General features: G+C 46.0%; 1 protein-coding gene across 4 annotated transcripts in view; it reads right to left on the bottom strand.

Moving 5' to 3' along the window:
- SDK1 (sidekick cell adhesion molecule 1) overlaps positions 1–15,410 on the bottom strand; it is a 388,639-nt gene that overhangs the window by 5,406 nt on the left and 367,823 nt on the right. For all 4 annotated transcript variants that reach the window (XM_033074164.2, XM_033074168.2, XM_033074167.2 and 1 more), the window contains 4 exons: positions 11,160–11,324; positions 8,340–8,477; positions 6,354–6,474; positions 6,014–6,143 (listed from right to left, as the gene is read on the bottom strand). In XM_033074164.2, coding sequence (XP_032930055.1) covers positions 6,014–6,143; positions 6,354–6,474; positions 8,340–8,477; positions 11,160–11,324 — 554 coding nt within the window. The remainder of the gene's footprint in view (positions 1–6,013; positions 6,144–6,353; positions 6,475–8,339; positions 8,478–11,159; positions 11,325–15,410) is intronic.

Here is a 15,410-nt window from a genome sequence, read left to right as displayed (position 1 = left end):
AATGAGAGGCGAGTTTAGCATCACCAGCTGACAAAAGCTGCAGGGTTAAGGTAAGAGGGATGGCAGCCCCAGTGTGGTCCAGGCTGGGCTGTGGGAAAGCACTGAGCTCTGCTTTTGCTGCTAAGGGTCCCCTGATGGTAAGAGACAGAGAAATCCCTTCTAATTCCCTGCAGAACGATGCAGGGGCAGCCAGGAGCTCCTGTGGGGGCACAAGATGCAGGGAAGTGTAGAGAGGTCCTAGAGAAAGCAACAGCTTTCAATCACAACCATAGATATTGCAGCTACAACTGAGCATCTCTCTTCTGTTGGGAGGACAGCAGGGATGCCTTCCACACAAACACTCTGGTTAGCCAGGCCAGTGTTTGGGGTGGCCAGCCCAAGCCACCTGCACAGCACTCTGGGTGTTAAGTACTGAAAATTAATTCTGTAACTGGAAGGGAGTTAAGTAAAATCAGACTCTTTACAGGCAAATAACACTATTTGCATGTTCCAGCTGATTATTGGTGGTGCAAGGTACACAACCAGCAGGGACAGAAGAAAGAGAATGCAAAATCTGGGGAAGAAGAGCTGCCAGGCAGGAGGGGCTGCTTCCTTGGGATGAGTCAGAGCCAGCTCTGTGCTCAGAGCAGATCCTACCCCTGAAACATTTATGCACGGTGGCTGGAGAGCTTCAAAGCTCCCATCAATATCAAGCAGGAGCTCTATTGAGATGTAACCAGATAAGCTCTGTGCATCTGCCCCTCCTCTGAAGTGCTGCAGCTGGAGGAATCACAGAGGGCTCGCACATCTCTGCCGAGCGCAGGGACCGCGGCAAAGCCTCAGCCAGGGAATCTCAGAGCACATTTTCCTTCTGTTCCCACTGATGTCCCACCAGTAACAGCCCCATCCCATCCAGCACGCAGACATTTACCCAGGCATTTCCACATCTCATGCCTTTTCCCTCAAAATCTTTGGTTAAACCATGCAAAAGCTTTTATTCCTCCCCCCTCCACCCCTCCAATAATCTGCATTGCCAATTCTAGAGGCAATTAAATATCAGAGTAGGAGCTGCCTAAGACAAGAGAGACAGGTAAGTGCAGCTCGTCACTGTTTGTTGCTGCAATTAGTTTCAAAAGGTTGGTGTGGTTCTGATCTATGACACCACCCAGCAAACACACATCCCTCTTGATCCTGCCTGCCACAAAACTCATCTCTCCTCCTCTAAAGCTCCTTTTTAATGGTCTCTGAAGAACAATCCTCAAATACCTTGTGAACCATCGTTTGAAAAGGGCACAGCATCCATCATCCAACTTCTTTGCTTAGGTAGCTGCTTCAATACTATTCCGTGCCCATTTTCAGCACAGAGGGTGATGGACAGAGCTGAGAAATTTTTCCCAGGGCTTTCCAAAAGTGAGCAAAGCAGCTTTTTACAGCTTTGCAAAACTTTCTTTCCACTATTACCCAAGCTTTGGCTCTTTAGGAATTAAGCACTGTTTGATTTTTAAGAATTAAAAGCTTCAGGTGCCTTGACAAGTAATTACTAATACAACAAAGCCCTACCAGCATTTAATAATTATTCCAGAAGGAACACAGCAAGCCTATCTCCTAGAAAAACACTCCATTGCACCAGCTGCCAGGCTTGGGAAGCCAACACCCGACTCCCTCCAAAGACCTTCCTGAACAGGTGGTTTTTGCAGCGTTCCTGGAATATCCCCAGATTTGGATCACTTCACAGCCAGTGGGTGCAGAGAGCAGCTCCAGAGTCTTGGCACTGCTGCCAGGAACATCCTGCCAGCACTGCCCTGTCTGTTTTTGCAAGGGGCTCCAACAGGAGTGCCATGGATGGCTGCAGATGTGGCAGCAGGAGCTCAGGCTGCTCCTCAGCTGGAGCTTCACCAAAAGATCCCCAAACCCTGGTTCCCTCTGAACTCAGCAGGAAACAAGTTACTGCACTCTGCATCAGTCTCCAAGCATTGTGCTGTGGGTCCTGTGGGTTCCAGCCAGCTAAAAGGCTGGAAGCCCTAAGGAGAAATGCAAAGGAGCACATGACACAACTTTACAGCTGTAATAGAACTGATGCAGCCACTTGAGCTCTGTCCATCACCAGCAAAAAAACACTCTCTCACAAAACTAATATAATTTCTGTTCCTAAGCCAAGTTCTTTCAAGATTCCCAGAAGTCAATATAATAAAGAGGAGAAATCCTGGGAGCACTTTCAGGTGAGCAGCTACCATTTGAAATATGGTGACACTCAGATTTGCCTGAAAGAGGGAATGTGAAACAATACCACTTGCTGATAATTTGTCCACTAATTAGTTCATTATACCAACTGAAAGGGAACACTGTTTTGGTGTAAATAAGACCAGGGTCTTTCAGAAGGAACTGCCATGAACCATATAGAGCTGCAGTAATTCCAGCCTTTCACCATCATTCAGGCTGATGCTGGAAAGGATAACCTGCTTGTTAGTGTTGACACAACATGTTTTTTCTGTGTTTTTTTTTCAGAACAGGCAGGAACTGACTATTGTGTCTGTGTTTCTGAAGTATCTCCTAAGGTCTGCTCCCAGCAAGACTCCAATAACCACCCTTATCAGCCAGGAATACTCCAAACTGGCATTCCACAGCCCGATGAAAATCAAGAAGTAAGATAAACCTGTTTAGCATGACAATACAGACAGCTTATACTAGAGGATTACTCTTTAGTGGTTTTTAAACTATTGACTAAATAAAAATGCTGCAGGGCTTTTTGCTTTGTTTTCTCCTTTCCCTACTACTGTGGCTGTGTTACCTTGGAAACCTCCATAGACTGGAGCGTGATTGGGTGAGTGGTGACATTACACACTGTCAACCAAAGGTGCATGGATGCCTATGAAACAACAAATACAGAAAATGAGAGGCTATTTAGGTATATTTTTCATAGTGAAAAATGCACAAGTGCTGCTCAGAGGCAAGTCAGCCACCAGAGTTGGCTGGCTTAGTCAGTGGGAAATGTGATAATAAATTTGATAATAGTTCCAGTTATCCTTTTAAGTGACTACAAAAGAAACAGCCTTATAAGATTACTTCTAAAAATGTAGATGACAGCAGGATTTTTTTTGTTGGCCTGAAATAAATATGCTGAAAAGAGACAAGGAAAACAGTATGTAAAACATTTCTCTGGACATGGGAACCCACTCTTACTTATTTCATGTGTCACCTGCAGCTGGTTTCCACATAGTGTCCAACTTGTCAAAATCACTGGAGAGCTTTACTGGAAGCAAGTGAAACTCTATTCCCTCTGAAGTGTTAAGTAGAAATTAATATCTTTCTACAGAGCTGAGAAAGCCAAAGCCAGTCAGACTGCAGAGAGCAGTGGGAAGGCCAGAGCATCCAGCACTGACTGATAATGTGTGCAGTCTGTGAGAGTATTTTCTCCTGGAATCAGTTTTTGGGAGACCACAAGCACATGAGACAACAAACGTGCACCAACCTCCCTCTCCTCCTGCTCTTCCTTGGTGGATGACACTGCAGATACATCATCAGATTTCTATACATGGTCAAGACCAAATTTTTTCAGATTATCTGTCCAGAGCCTTGTCCACTTGACTCATTAACTAAAAGCCTATTATTATTAATCATTTCGAATTTACACTCGTAGCAGTCTCCTGCTCCGTACCTGCCAATTAAAGTTCTTTAACCTCATTAGCAGTACTGGTGCTTGGCTTTCATGACATGGAGTAAGTTCACCTCTTGATTTATGAATATTAAGAGTCCTACTTGATTTCCTCTTTGTTTCTGTGTGTCTCTTCTCTCCAGGAGTGAGCTTGGAGGAATGCTCCCAGGCAGCTGTGTTTTAAGTGCAGTCAGTCAGCCCAACAGTTCTTCATGTTCAGTAAACCCCAGGAGACTTCAAGCCAGTGAGCTTCCTTCTTTTCCATATAAAATCTTGACACCTCAGGCAACAGGCGTAAGACTAAGCAGTAACACGGTGAAAAGAGGACTGAAGGCAAAGGCACAGTTTTTGTCCCTGCCTGCCCTGATGTGCATCATAGTAAGTGGAATTTGAGACCCACACACAGATGTGTTAGAGGAAAGCAGCATCAGGACCCTTTGCTCCAGAGAACCAAACCTGGGTAGAGCTTTTAGATGTAAAGATATCTTTAACTCTTTATCTAAAGGCAAACCATTCTGTCTGCTAAGGCAGATAAAAAATCTGTAACTCTCAGAAAACAGAGCTTGTCTATTAAGATCTCCTCTGGGAACAGAAACTAAAGAAACTAAAAGACAAACAGGAAGAGCTAATAGGTACAGGAACACTTGAAAAGAGAGTGGTCAATCATCTATGCCCACCTCTGCCCCAACCCACCCTCACCTCCTGTCTGCACCTGCCAACATAAACAGCATTTTCAGGCTGATCAAAAGGCAGCATCTCCTACTGCTACCTCTACTGGGAGCATATTAACATTTCATGACTAGAAACACTGCCCACCACCAAAAAAACCCAAACAAGCATCAAAGACATTATAATACAGGCAGGCTGCATATCCAAAGCCCAAGGAAGAACAGGGGCATATTTGTGCACACACTCACGTGCACACCCACATTCACAAAACACCAGAATCTCAACTGAGACCTTCAGGCTTGACAGCAATACAACAATAAATAAACAATATCAATAGCCTGAGAAAAAACCCACCAAAATCACTTCATTCTCTGCTCTACAAGCAGTGCATATAGGAGGCATAATGACACCCTGCAAGGAGACTTCTGCACATCACCAGGAAATACCACACGGGACATTGAAATTAATGTCAAAAGGTGCCAGTGCTAAATTCACGATCATGCTCAGCAAACTGTTTTAATGACAGGTTTAATGCTGGGCTGTTACAGTGACATGACCAAAGCACTGTGGGTTTAATCTGGAGGGTAATGCTGGAGCAGTGCAGAGACAGCAGCTCGAGCTGCACCAAGGAAAGCTGCCTGCACGACGGGTCGGCCACAGGGCAGCACAAAGCAGCAGGCTGTCGCTGGTAATTAGCAGGAGGTGAGAGCTAGGTAGCCAGGAAAAGCAGCTGTAGCTGCAGGTGCAGAAAAGGCACAGATGAAAACTGTCATCTTCTTTCAGTACTTGCTGCCCGTGATTTTCTCTTGCTGCAAGGGTCAGGTTTGGCATGGTTTGGCCCACTGCTCGCTTCTTGCGCTGTCAGTTCGGATTCATCAGGATCTCAGCTGACAGCATCTGATTTTAGAGACAGATTTACCTTTCTGGATCTCCTTTGAAGTCTGTCTGTTCGCCACTGGCCACTGCTGGACTTTCACAGACAGCAAAATTCACACAGGGAATGTGAAAGGCAAGGTGGAGCGCTGCCAGATGGAGGATGCTGGCACACCTTCCGTGGAGAGCAGTCTAAGGGCAAGGCTGGGGTGTTCAGAGAGCTCCAGAGCTCAGTGCTGGGCCCTCACAGCCATGGCCAGGTGCTCCCTGGCTCCCTCCCTCACCACCTATTCCCTCTGTAACCAAGGCAGTGTCTGTCACCACCCAGACCACTCTTCTGATTCATGGGGTTTGCTGTGGCTGTGGAACTGCAAACCTCACTGCACACTGCAGTCAGTGCAACAATCCAGAGCAATCTCCCCTTTAACCTCACCCAGACAGCAGCTGGTCATTTTGCAGCACATGTGTGTTTTTGCAAAATTGCCCCAAGTTTGCAGCCCACAGACAGAAGGGGGTGTGCAGATCCTTCCAGAGAGCAATCTCTGACTGATTGCACTTATCTTCCTACTTGAGTCTGGAGGAATTAATATCTGCCAAGGCCAGGTCTGGAATATGCCCTGGCTGGGTCCTGCTTGTAATTCTTTCCTTTGATATTTTTATTTTAAGATGTGATGCAAACAGCCTGGTGAATTGAACCTTTTAAAATCCCTGAGACAGACAACCAGTGACCACACAGCATCCTGCAGGTATGAGACTGGGACTTCAAAGACTTGCCAGGATTCAGCATGGAAATGAATATCTGCAGTGTCTGTGCAATGTGAGGCAGAGGGAAATCCTTACCTCTGACTCTGACACTTCCAGGGGTTTCTCGTTGAGGCCCAAGCCCTCGGTCAGCACAGCCCCGTTGTACTTGTTGCAGATATCCTCATCAGAGTAGTGCAGCCCCCCTGGGCTTGGCCGAGGAGGAGACCTAGGGAATGCAGAGGATGAGTGTTGGGATGTTGTTATTCCTCTGGAATTAATGAAATTATGCTTAGAAGCCAGAATCACAGCTTGAGGCAGAGACTTGGGTGTTTAAGTCCTCCCTGGATTCTTCAGTATCTCCCTTTTGCCTGTTTAACAGTGCTTGAAACTAGAAAAAAAAAAACATTCTAAAAGCACAGCATTCCCAGCCTTTTACCTGGTTCCATTTTTCTTTGAGAAGGTGCTCTTGATGTTCAGGTGTCTGCTGTTGAGCTCCAGAGCAGTGAAGCCTCCGTTATCCAGGGTGACTGACTCTTCCACATTGGAGATGGTTTTACCTGGAGCCAGGAAATGAAAGGTTCAGCTGAAACAAAAGCACTTTCCCTTCAAACAGAACTGCAGGAGCTAACTTGTCCTCCTTTCTGTTTTGTGACATCATTTACTATTTGAATTCCTCTTTATTTTTCTTACTGGCAAGTGAGAGCAGAGTGAAGGCAAGGAGTGCATCAGGAATGTGAAAGGGCAGAGGAAGCCAAAAGAGGAGAAGGGAGTCATGGATGGATGGATGGATTTAATTCAGAGGCAAATATCTAAAATAGCACAGATAAACTGTGCTTCAAAAGTGCTTATTCTTGCTTTTTGACTATAAATAGAAACCAGATAACTAATTTAGGTGGCTACTGCAGATGTCCTAAATCAGGTGCAGTGAATTCCATTCCATGCTGACTGGAGCAAAGCAAGAGAAAGTAAAACTAGGAAATGTAGGAAAGGAGAAAAAGGAAAGAGAGAAAAAAAGGCTGGAAAGAAAGCAAGAGGAAAGACAAGTGGATAGCAAATGGGAAAAATATGCCACAGCTGAAATGAGGATCAGGTATGGAGAAATCACCAGACAATGCAAGGCAGGAACAAGGATGGGATGGGAAGAGGAAGGAAAATACAGCCCAACATATTATTCCTTGTGATCAAATCTAGCAGGAGCTTGTTCTCTCCTGTGCTCATCCTTTGTGATCCCCAAGGTGTGAGCTGAGCCTGTGTCCCAGGGAGAAGGGCTGGCTGCCACTTTGCAGCAGACAGGTGCTTTATCCTCATCTTCAGTTTCAGTGCTCATCAAGGCTGTGTGAACATGGATATCTGACAGCACAGGTCAGACCTGCCTTTTCATCTCTGTCCCCCAAACACACAGTGAAACTAAGAAGATGAGAGATTTCCTATGAGCAGTGCATACAAATATGTAATAGTATTAACTTGGTCAAATGCCATGGTATGCATACATCTTATATCTCATGGGACTGAAATCTGATTTTCTAACACTTGTTAGAAGTGAATTACAAAGAAAGAAAAGATCTTCACTTTGGGACTGAATTACTAAATACAGCCTGGAAGACTTCATTACATTAATCCCAAAGAACAGGTAGTGCAGGGACCCATCCACCTGATCTTCTCATTAATGTGCCTTTTCTGGCACCTCCTGACATCAGAGAAATTTCTTGCTGCAGGTGGAGGAGGCTATCAGAGAAATACACATGTGAAAAATCCTCCCAGGACTTTATCATGTAGGGAGAAGAAAAGATAAAAAAAATATTCAGAGCTCAAGAATGAGGCTTTTAGAAAGGGGACTATTTGCCATTCCAAGTTACAGAGCAGGTAGCTCCTGTTTCCTTTCAAGAAAGGAGACTGGTAAAAATCATCACTGAAGGAAAATTCAGAGCCTGATGCTCACTATATGTTAAAATCTAACAGGTCCAGATAACCAAGACACCTCCTGGCTGCTTGGCCTCCAGCCCAGCAACTGCAGCTTGGCTTAGGGAAGGAATGTGTGATGCAGGGCACTCAATAGAAAGGAATTCTGATACAGTCCTCATACAAAGGTTTAGAATATTGGTGCAGCCGTGGAAAAGCAGAATCTTTCTCCTTCTCCCCATCTATCAGGGAATTATGACAAAGTTAAACAATGTCTCAGCTAATTCCTTATTTATTCCTTATCTGCCAAGTGCTTGACCCAGACTCCTTGGCTTTTACTGCAGTCCCTGGGACTGGCAGGGTCAGTCCTGTCCCAGCCCATGCAGGCAAAAGCCATTTCTACCAAGCCAGACAGCAAAAAGTTTCAAGTCTTCTGCCAAGCAAACACAGTCCCTGCAGAGGAAATCAGGGGTTCAAAGGAAAGGTATTTGTGATTCCCACAGCTCTTGAGATGATGCCTTACCTCCGTTGCAGTTCTTGTACTTCTTGCTCTGGCCGTGCAGGACCAGTGCAAACACCACCAGCAGGATGAGGATGAGGCTTGAGAGAGCCATGACCAGCAGAAACCACCACTCCTCATAGAAAGGGGCTTCTGTTTGTGCTGAAAGAGCAAAAAACAAATAACAGCTCCTCTTCATGCCCCTTTAAAGGTTTCTCTTGTTCCCCACAGTGAACGATGGCTCTGCAGTGGTGCTCAGGAGAGAGGGCTCAGACTCTTGAGGGGCTTGCTGACCCTTCTCAGATGGCAGAGAACAGGAGCATATCACAGCTCCAACACAGAATCCCAGGATGGTTTGGGTTGGAAGGGACCCTAAAGCTCATCCAGTGTTACCCCTGCCTTGGGCAGGGACACTTCCACTATCCCAGGTTGCTCCAAGCCCCATCCAGCCTGGCCTTGGACGCTTCCAGGGATGGGGCAGCCACAGCTTCATCTCCACAAACACCTTTCATACTCCTGGAGCAGCTCCAGAGACCCTTAGCTAAGAAGTTATCACCAGGAGAAGGAAGGCAGGTTCTTCCCACAGCTCTGCACAGCTACATTTCTTGACCATGGCAGACTTAGCACTCCTGGGTCAAGGGAACCACTGATACATGTGCCATGATCCATGATTATTCCACTTTTTGGGAGGCTTACCTTGCCAAAATGCTGTTCAGTGGGTCTTTGAAAAATACAGCTAGTGCCAGGGAACAGAGTACACTTGGTTCAGTGTCTTTCAGTACCTCCATTAACTCCAGCTTCCAACATTCACTGCTGCTGTATATCACTCCCCCATGCACTGAGCCAAGCCTGATGTGCAGCACAGGGGTAACAATTCAATTGCCTGGATTTGTGCACTCTCAGGTCATTTCACCCCGTTTGACCTCAAGTGAAAACACAAAATGACACTAACTTCCTTTCCCTTTGCAGAGCTACCTTGCCAGTCTTGGTTTAAAGTAGTAAGTGCTGTTGTTTTCTTGCAGTGATATTCTCTTTGTCCTCCCTCGAGCTCTCTCAGCTTTGGGAAAAGTGCAGCTTCTGAGCAGAAGCCAGCAGCTGATATAATTTCCCTGTGGTCCTGAGGTGGAACACCACCTGGCAGGAATGAGTGATGCCAGGAGAACAACTCAGCCTCTCACTATCACCAAACCCTCCTTCCCTCTCCCCCTGACTGTCCCAAGCCTGATCTGAATAAAAGTCTGTTTTAAGCCTGATGATACGAGCTCAAATTTGTTCCAGGTCACTGGGTATTCTGCAGCAGGGAAAAGCAGCCACACTCTTTCTTTGCTAGGAGGCCAGTCCAGGCCAATAAAATCCTAGAGACAAACTGCACAAGCCATGCTGGGCTGAGCAGATTCAGGGCAATTTATACCTCCCTGTGCCAGCTGAAGTGGCCAGCCTAAAATGCTTTATACTTTTATGACTGTGAATCTCAATGGAAGCCTCTTACTTTCATACAGCAATTTGAGAGGAACACTGAAGCATCAAAAAGAGGTGAATTAAATAGTTCTGTTCAAGTGGAGAACTTACAAACAAGCAGTTTATTTATAGAAAGCTTCACAAGGATGCATGCCCTGCTTCAGAGGAATAATGTCTTCGAGCAAAGGAAAGACTGACATGATTGCTGGTCCTTTACACTGTTACAGCCCCTGTGAAACCCCAGACAGGAAAAACACTGACTCTTGGTGTTTGAAGTGGGCTGTCCATGCCCTTGTCCTGAAGAAGAAAAGCAGGGGTAGCACTCACAGGAAATCCATGGCAGCTCTCATGGGGTAAGTGGTTAATTGTGTCAGGACAAGTGCAGCAGCCACCATGGTGAGAGCAGCACTTGCTACTCCTGCCTGCTGGGGAGTTGTTGAATGGTGTTCCTGCCTTTCACTGGAGCAGCAAAGAGATAAAAGCCACTCCAGATACTGGAGCACTGCCAGGTTCTCAGGACTCTCCAGAATTTTTTAATCACAAACCCACTTTATCAGGTTCTTTTATTCCCTTTGTCTTTGCTGACACAGCAAGGATGAAACCTATGCCTCAAAAGCAACCTGGAGTAGAGCAGGGGGAAGAGGAGACCCAGCAAAACCTCCCCAAGGACAAGGTCAGGCACTGCAGTGCCCAGCCCAGGCAAGCTGAGAGGAATTTGATTTTCAAGGTACTCAAATCCCTTCAGAAAATCAGAGGGTTGTGCTGCTCACAGGGATTTGGGAGCACATTTAGGTCATAGCCCTGCTTATTTGGAGTAAGCACAGGAGAGCAGGGAGAGTGGGAAGAGCTTTGGAGCATCACCAGCAAGCTGTTCTGGTGGAGGGGGACTGCAGGAATCACACTGGAGCAGGACTGCCAGCACAAGGGATTATCAGAAATAACGTGAAACTGCACCTCTGTATTTGTGAGAGCTAAATACAAAGTAACACAGAAAATGTTTATCATAGTCCAGAGTAAAAAGGAAAAAAAAAAAAAGAAAGCAGAGTGAACGAAAAACAGACTTGGAATGGAGAAAAAGCAAACAAATTGTAGACTCTGCAAATTAGTCATGACAAGAGATCTGACATAAACACTATTTATGAGTAGGTTCTTTATCAAGCTTAAAAATAGCACATGCACATTTCTCCTCTTGAGAATCAAACATACTGTAATTTCAAACCTTAATTCCCCACTGTATGACTCCAGTTTTATCCTAAAACAAGTGAAAACAAGCCACTCTTGATAATTTGCTGCAACTAGAGAGTCTGGTTTGTGTTTTTTCCCCCTCTTCTCCCTCAGCCTTGGGAAATTCAATTGAAAAAGACTTAAAAAAAAATCCAGGATTACCTGATACTGCCACAGAAGGAACACTGGGCTCTCCATAGCCAAATTCGTTGACAGCCACCACCCGGAATTCGTAGGTGACGCCTTGTCTGAGCTTGTCCAGCCCCACGGTGTAGGAGGTGGCACTGCGAGGGATGTCCTTCACAAACATGTCCCAGAGCCCCTCATCTAGGAGAGAAATGGCATCAGCTGTGAGCCCTGGCACTCCAACCAGCCCAGGGAGAGAGTTGGTCACTGATGTGTGCTGCAGCCACAGCACACACTCACCTGGAGCTGCCCTGCCACACACACGGCGACAGAACGCCCTGCAAGCCCCATCTGTCAGTGCATTCATTCAGGGTGGCATCTCTTCATAGCCCACATGAAGTCTCTAAAATCAGCACCCACATGGACCTGAGCTGGCTGGAGCAGCTCCACTCCTGAGTGGGTAAGGTCACCCATCAGCACATCTGTCATTTGACAGATCAGGTGAACCCAAGGCTGCTTTAATGAGTCCTAATCACAAACGTTTTGCTTGCTTTTACATTGCAAAATTTGCTTTGTTGTTGAAGGACTCAAGTGAGGCTTGGACTAATGTAAGTCCTGGGAGGCACAATGGCCTTGTGTGAACTGGTGTCCCTGGAGTGCTGCTTGCAACAATTTTGTGTCCTTTGCATCAGAGCTGGTGCTGCACTCTGTGCTCTGCAGTTATAAACAGAAATGAGTTTTGTTCATTTTTATAAAGCTGTTGAAGTTAGAAGCACAATGCCACTCTGATGGGAGCATTTCAGTATGGTAATCTTGGCTCTCCACAGTCATAATGACATTAATCCTGATTCACATCCTGACCAGGAACCATTCCCATGCCTGATCCACACCTGTAACCACACATTCACTTGACTGCAATGGAATGAACTTTCAACAAGATGGATGCTGGTAATAGGAGGAACAAAACCAACTATAATTAAAAATACCACTCAAAAATGTTGAGGACAGAAATCAAACATTAATCTGACTGTGTAGCTTCCCAGTAAAAATTGGTGCCCAGAATTTCTGCTGAGAAAATTTTATCTCTGTCTACACGTGTGGCCAAACCCTCAGCTCTCCTACCCAGCGTAACTCTCACAGACCTGACCCCACAAGCATCCCATTGGGCTTTTACTTGTAGCTATCAAAGCTGTTCCAACAATACCTATTTTTCTCTCCATGTCCCACAGCAGTGGGAATAGGATGATAACCTCTCCACAGACACCACTGCAGTGTGGGAGCTGCCTGCTTTGACAGACAGCCGTCTGCTCCAGCAGCAGCAGGACTTCTGCAGCTCGAGGTGTTAGCAAGGCAACAATAAAGCAGGAGCCTGCAGTGTTACCCTCAGTGACTCGTTCTGCTGCTGCAGTGTGAGGCAGGAATCCATCCTCATTTGCTTTACCTTTACCTGAGTGTAACCTAATTGGAGTCACCGCAGCGATTGCAGAGCTGTGCTGGTGTGACAGAGCGAGATCTGGCCCCCAGCCTACCCCTGTGCCACAGGGAATAGCAGCAAAGATGGATTGATTAACACTGCAGGTGCATTTCCATGCGAATGTTTGAGCTTTGGCACCAGTAAATGTTGGCTCGGTGATTTGCACCGTGCTGCACGTCTGGTGACACACACAATGAGTAACAGCCCCCAAATTACAGCTTTTCTGGTCAGGAGGATTGGCAGTCTCAGTGGATGCAAAAAAAGCAGGCTGGAATGTTATTGTTCCAGCTGCATTTGAGAAACACCAAAGAACAATAAAAATAGGTAATTTTCCTGCCACGCTTAAAACTTGGACCAATACATTATTCACCAGCATGATCAGACTATAATGAAGTTATCATAATGTACCATTGTTATGTATTAGCTGGGTATTACAATGGCTGTAAAACATGAGATAAAATATTGACTTCCCTTTTACAGGGCAATAGAAGCCGAGATTATTTCTACCACATAAAGTTACAACGTAATAAAAAGGGAGTTTGGGATTTAGTTTCTCTGAAGAGGGTGGAGTGAGGGATGCATTTTCAAAGTTGGATTGTTGCAGCCACCGACACTCAGAAGATGCATCTCACGACTGTAAAATATTGCCATATTTGCTAGAATTGCCTAAGCTTTCATAAACACATTTGTAAACAGCAATAAGAGAATTTGAGCCCATTGTGAATTGTCTGAAAAGCAATTTGTTTGCATTCAAAGCCACTTAAATAGGGGAAGAAAAAGCAACAATAAAAGTGAATGTTCAGCACTCATTACAACAAACACAACTGTTCAGACACACACTTTCTCAAACCTATCAGGGTGCACAGTGCAGAAAACCCAACAGACCAAGGAGTGTAAATTTAACTGCTCTGTGAAGCTTGCAGTAAGTTGGGAAAACCACCCCTGAGAGGTCAGCGTTGCATTTCCTCCTCTCTGTCCCCTTGGCTGTGGTGGTGCTGGTGGTGTGGGGCAGCAAAGGATGCTGGTGGATGTTTCTTCAGAGGAATTTCTGTCTCACAGAAACTCAGAGATGTTCTGGTTGGTGGCCGTGTAGTCACTGGCCCATCTCCCTTTCATTCACTAAAAGAATCTTTGTCAAAATTTTCTTTTTTTCCCCTGGGGTGGGACTGTCAGTGCTGAGTTAATGGTTGGACTTGATGATCTTGGAGGTCTTTTCCAGCCTTTATGATTCTAAACTGGGACCCAGCTCATTATCCCTGGGGTCCCAGCGAGGTGCTGATGCAGCTACAGTGCTCAGAATCTGCACAGTGACATCCTGGCAACAGAGATCTCCTACATCTTCCCCACTGCTGACCCCTATGCACAGCACAGCCTGTGGCTTCCCAAGCTCTGGCCAACAAGATTTTTAATTCCAGAGCCTCAAATAATTTATCTTATATCCATCTGGAACATCCAGACCCCTCTTTGTAGATGATTATCACAATCAGATATATCTGAAGTAAAAAATCACTTTATTCCAGTCATAAACTTTGAGATTAAATATTGAACACGCACATTCCTTCACTGCACCTCTCCCCCCACCCTCAAAACCAGGTGTGCTCTAAATGTTAGAAGTTCAGCTGAAAGGGAATTCATTAGAAGGCCATGTGTGATAGCAAAGGCTGGCCTTTAAGTTCAGTAGAAAATCGTTACTGCACCATACACAGCATTTTCCACTCAGGTTAGGGGGGAAGATGCACATGCTGTGGCTGGCACATCAGCTGGGTGTTAACTCTTAGAAACCACTGGGGAGGGCAAGGTTTGCAACTCTTCACAGGGCTCAGAGAGACAGAGGAAGGCTGCTCTTGCTTTTTCTTTTCAGTCCCATCTTCATTCCCCACTGCCTTTCACTGGGCACTCAGCCTCTTAAACAGGTAGAAGAGAGAACACTCCTTTAAAAAGAAATATTTTTCTTTGCTCCTTATTTCTCTCCAGTTTTCCCAGCTCCATCCTAACTCCTGCAGACGGGAGATTTGCTCTTCACCTCCCAGCCTTGATGCCTCTGTCCCATCTGAGCTCGAGGTTCAGGCATGGGGAGAGGATCTGAGTGATGGGGAAGGTGAAGCCACCTCTGCTGTGTCCAGCCCACGTTGAGAGGAGCTGCTCTGGGGGCCAGCCTGGTGTCACAGCCATTAATCAGGGTCTCCACACTAAACCAAGCTGCCACTCAACTCCACTAAATCCCACTGACATCCCAGGACATGGAGAGCCATCAGTGATTTGGGTTTTAAACACCAGCCCTCCCCTCTCAGAGCAGGAGAGCTGGGCCATAAAGCTCCCTCCTAATTACACATTAGAAGGTTTATGAGGGGAGAAGCTGCTGAGAGTTAAGGCTGAACACCACCGGTGTTCCTCCTACAGAGGACACAAGGAAAACGTGGCTGTGTTTGTCAGAGGCACAGGGCTGGATTATCATGCAAAGCAGTGGAAGGACAAGAATGGGAAGTGAAGGCTGACAAACTGTCAGCCCCGCTGTGTCCTCGCCAGCAGAAGCGAAAAAGGCCCCGTGGCAGATGCCAGGGATGCAGCTGCACCCTTCACTTTGAATTTACTGACTTCTGCTGGTTCGTGTCCATGTCTGACACTGCGCTCCCTCATTTGGTTAAAAATAAATAGAAAAGGAAGAAAACAGAAAAACACTTCTCAAGACACCAGAAAGGAAACTAAAGTGAGAGCTGCCCTTCAGGGCGTGGGAAGCAAAACCCAGCATTTATGAGGTAGACAATTCCCTCTCCAAGTAGATGGGTTCTTTCCTGAAATGTCTGTTGCCTTCA

Source organism: Catharus ustulatus, chromosome 16 (assembly GCF_009819885.2).
Source record: "Catharus ustulatus isolate bCatUst1 chromosome 16, bCatUst1.pri.v2, whole genome shotgun sequence".
In the NCBI taxonomy this organism is placed as follows: domain Eukaryota; kingdom Metazoa; phylum Chordata; class Aves; order Passeriformes; family Turdidae; genus Catharus; species Catharus ustulatus.
This window is presented reverse-complemented; position numbering and strand designations above follow the sequence as displayed.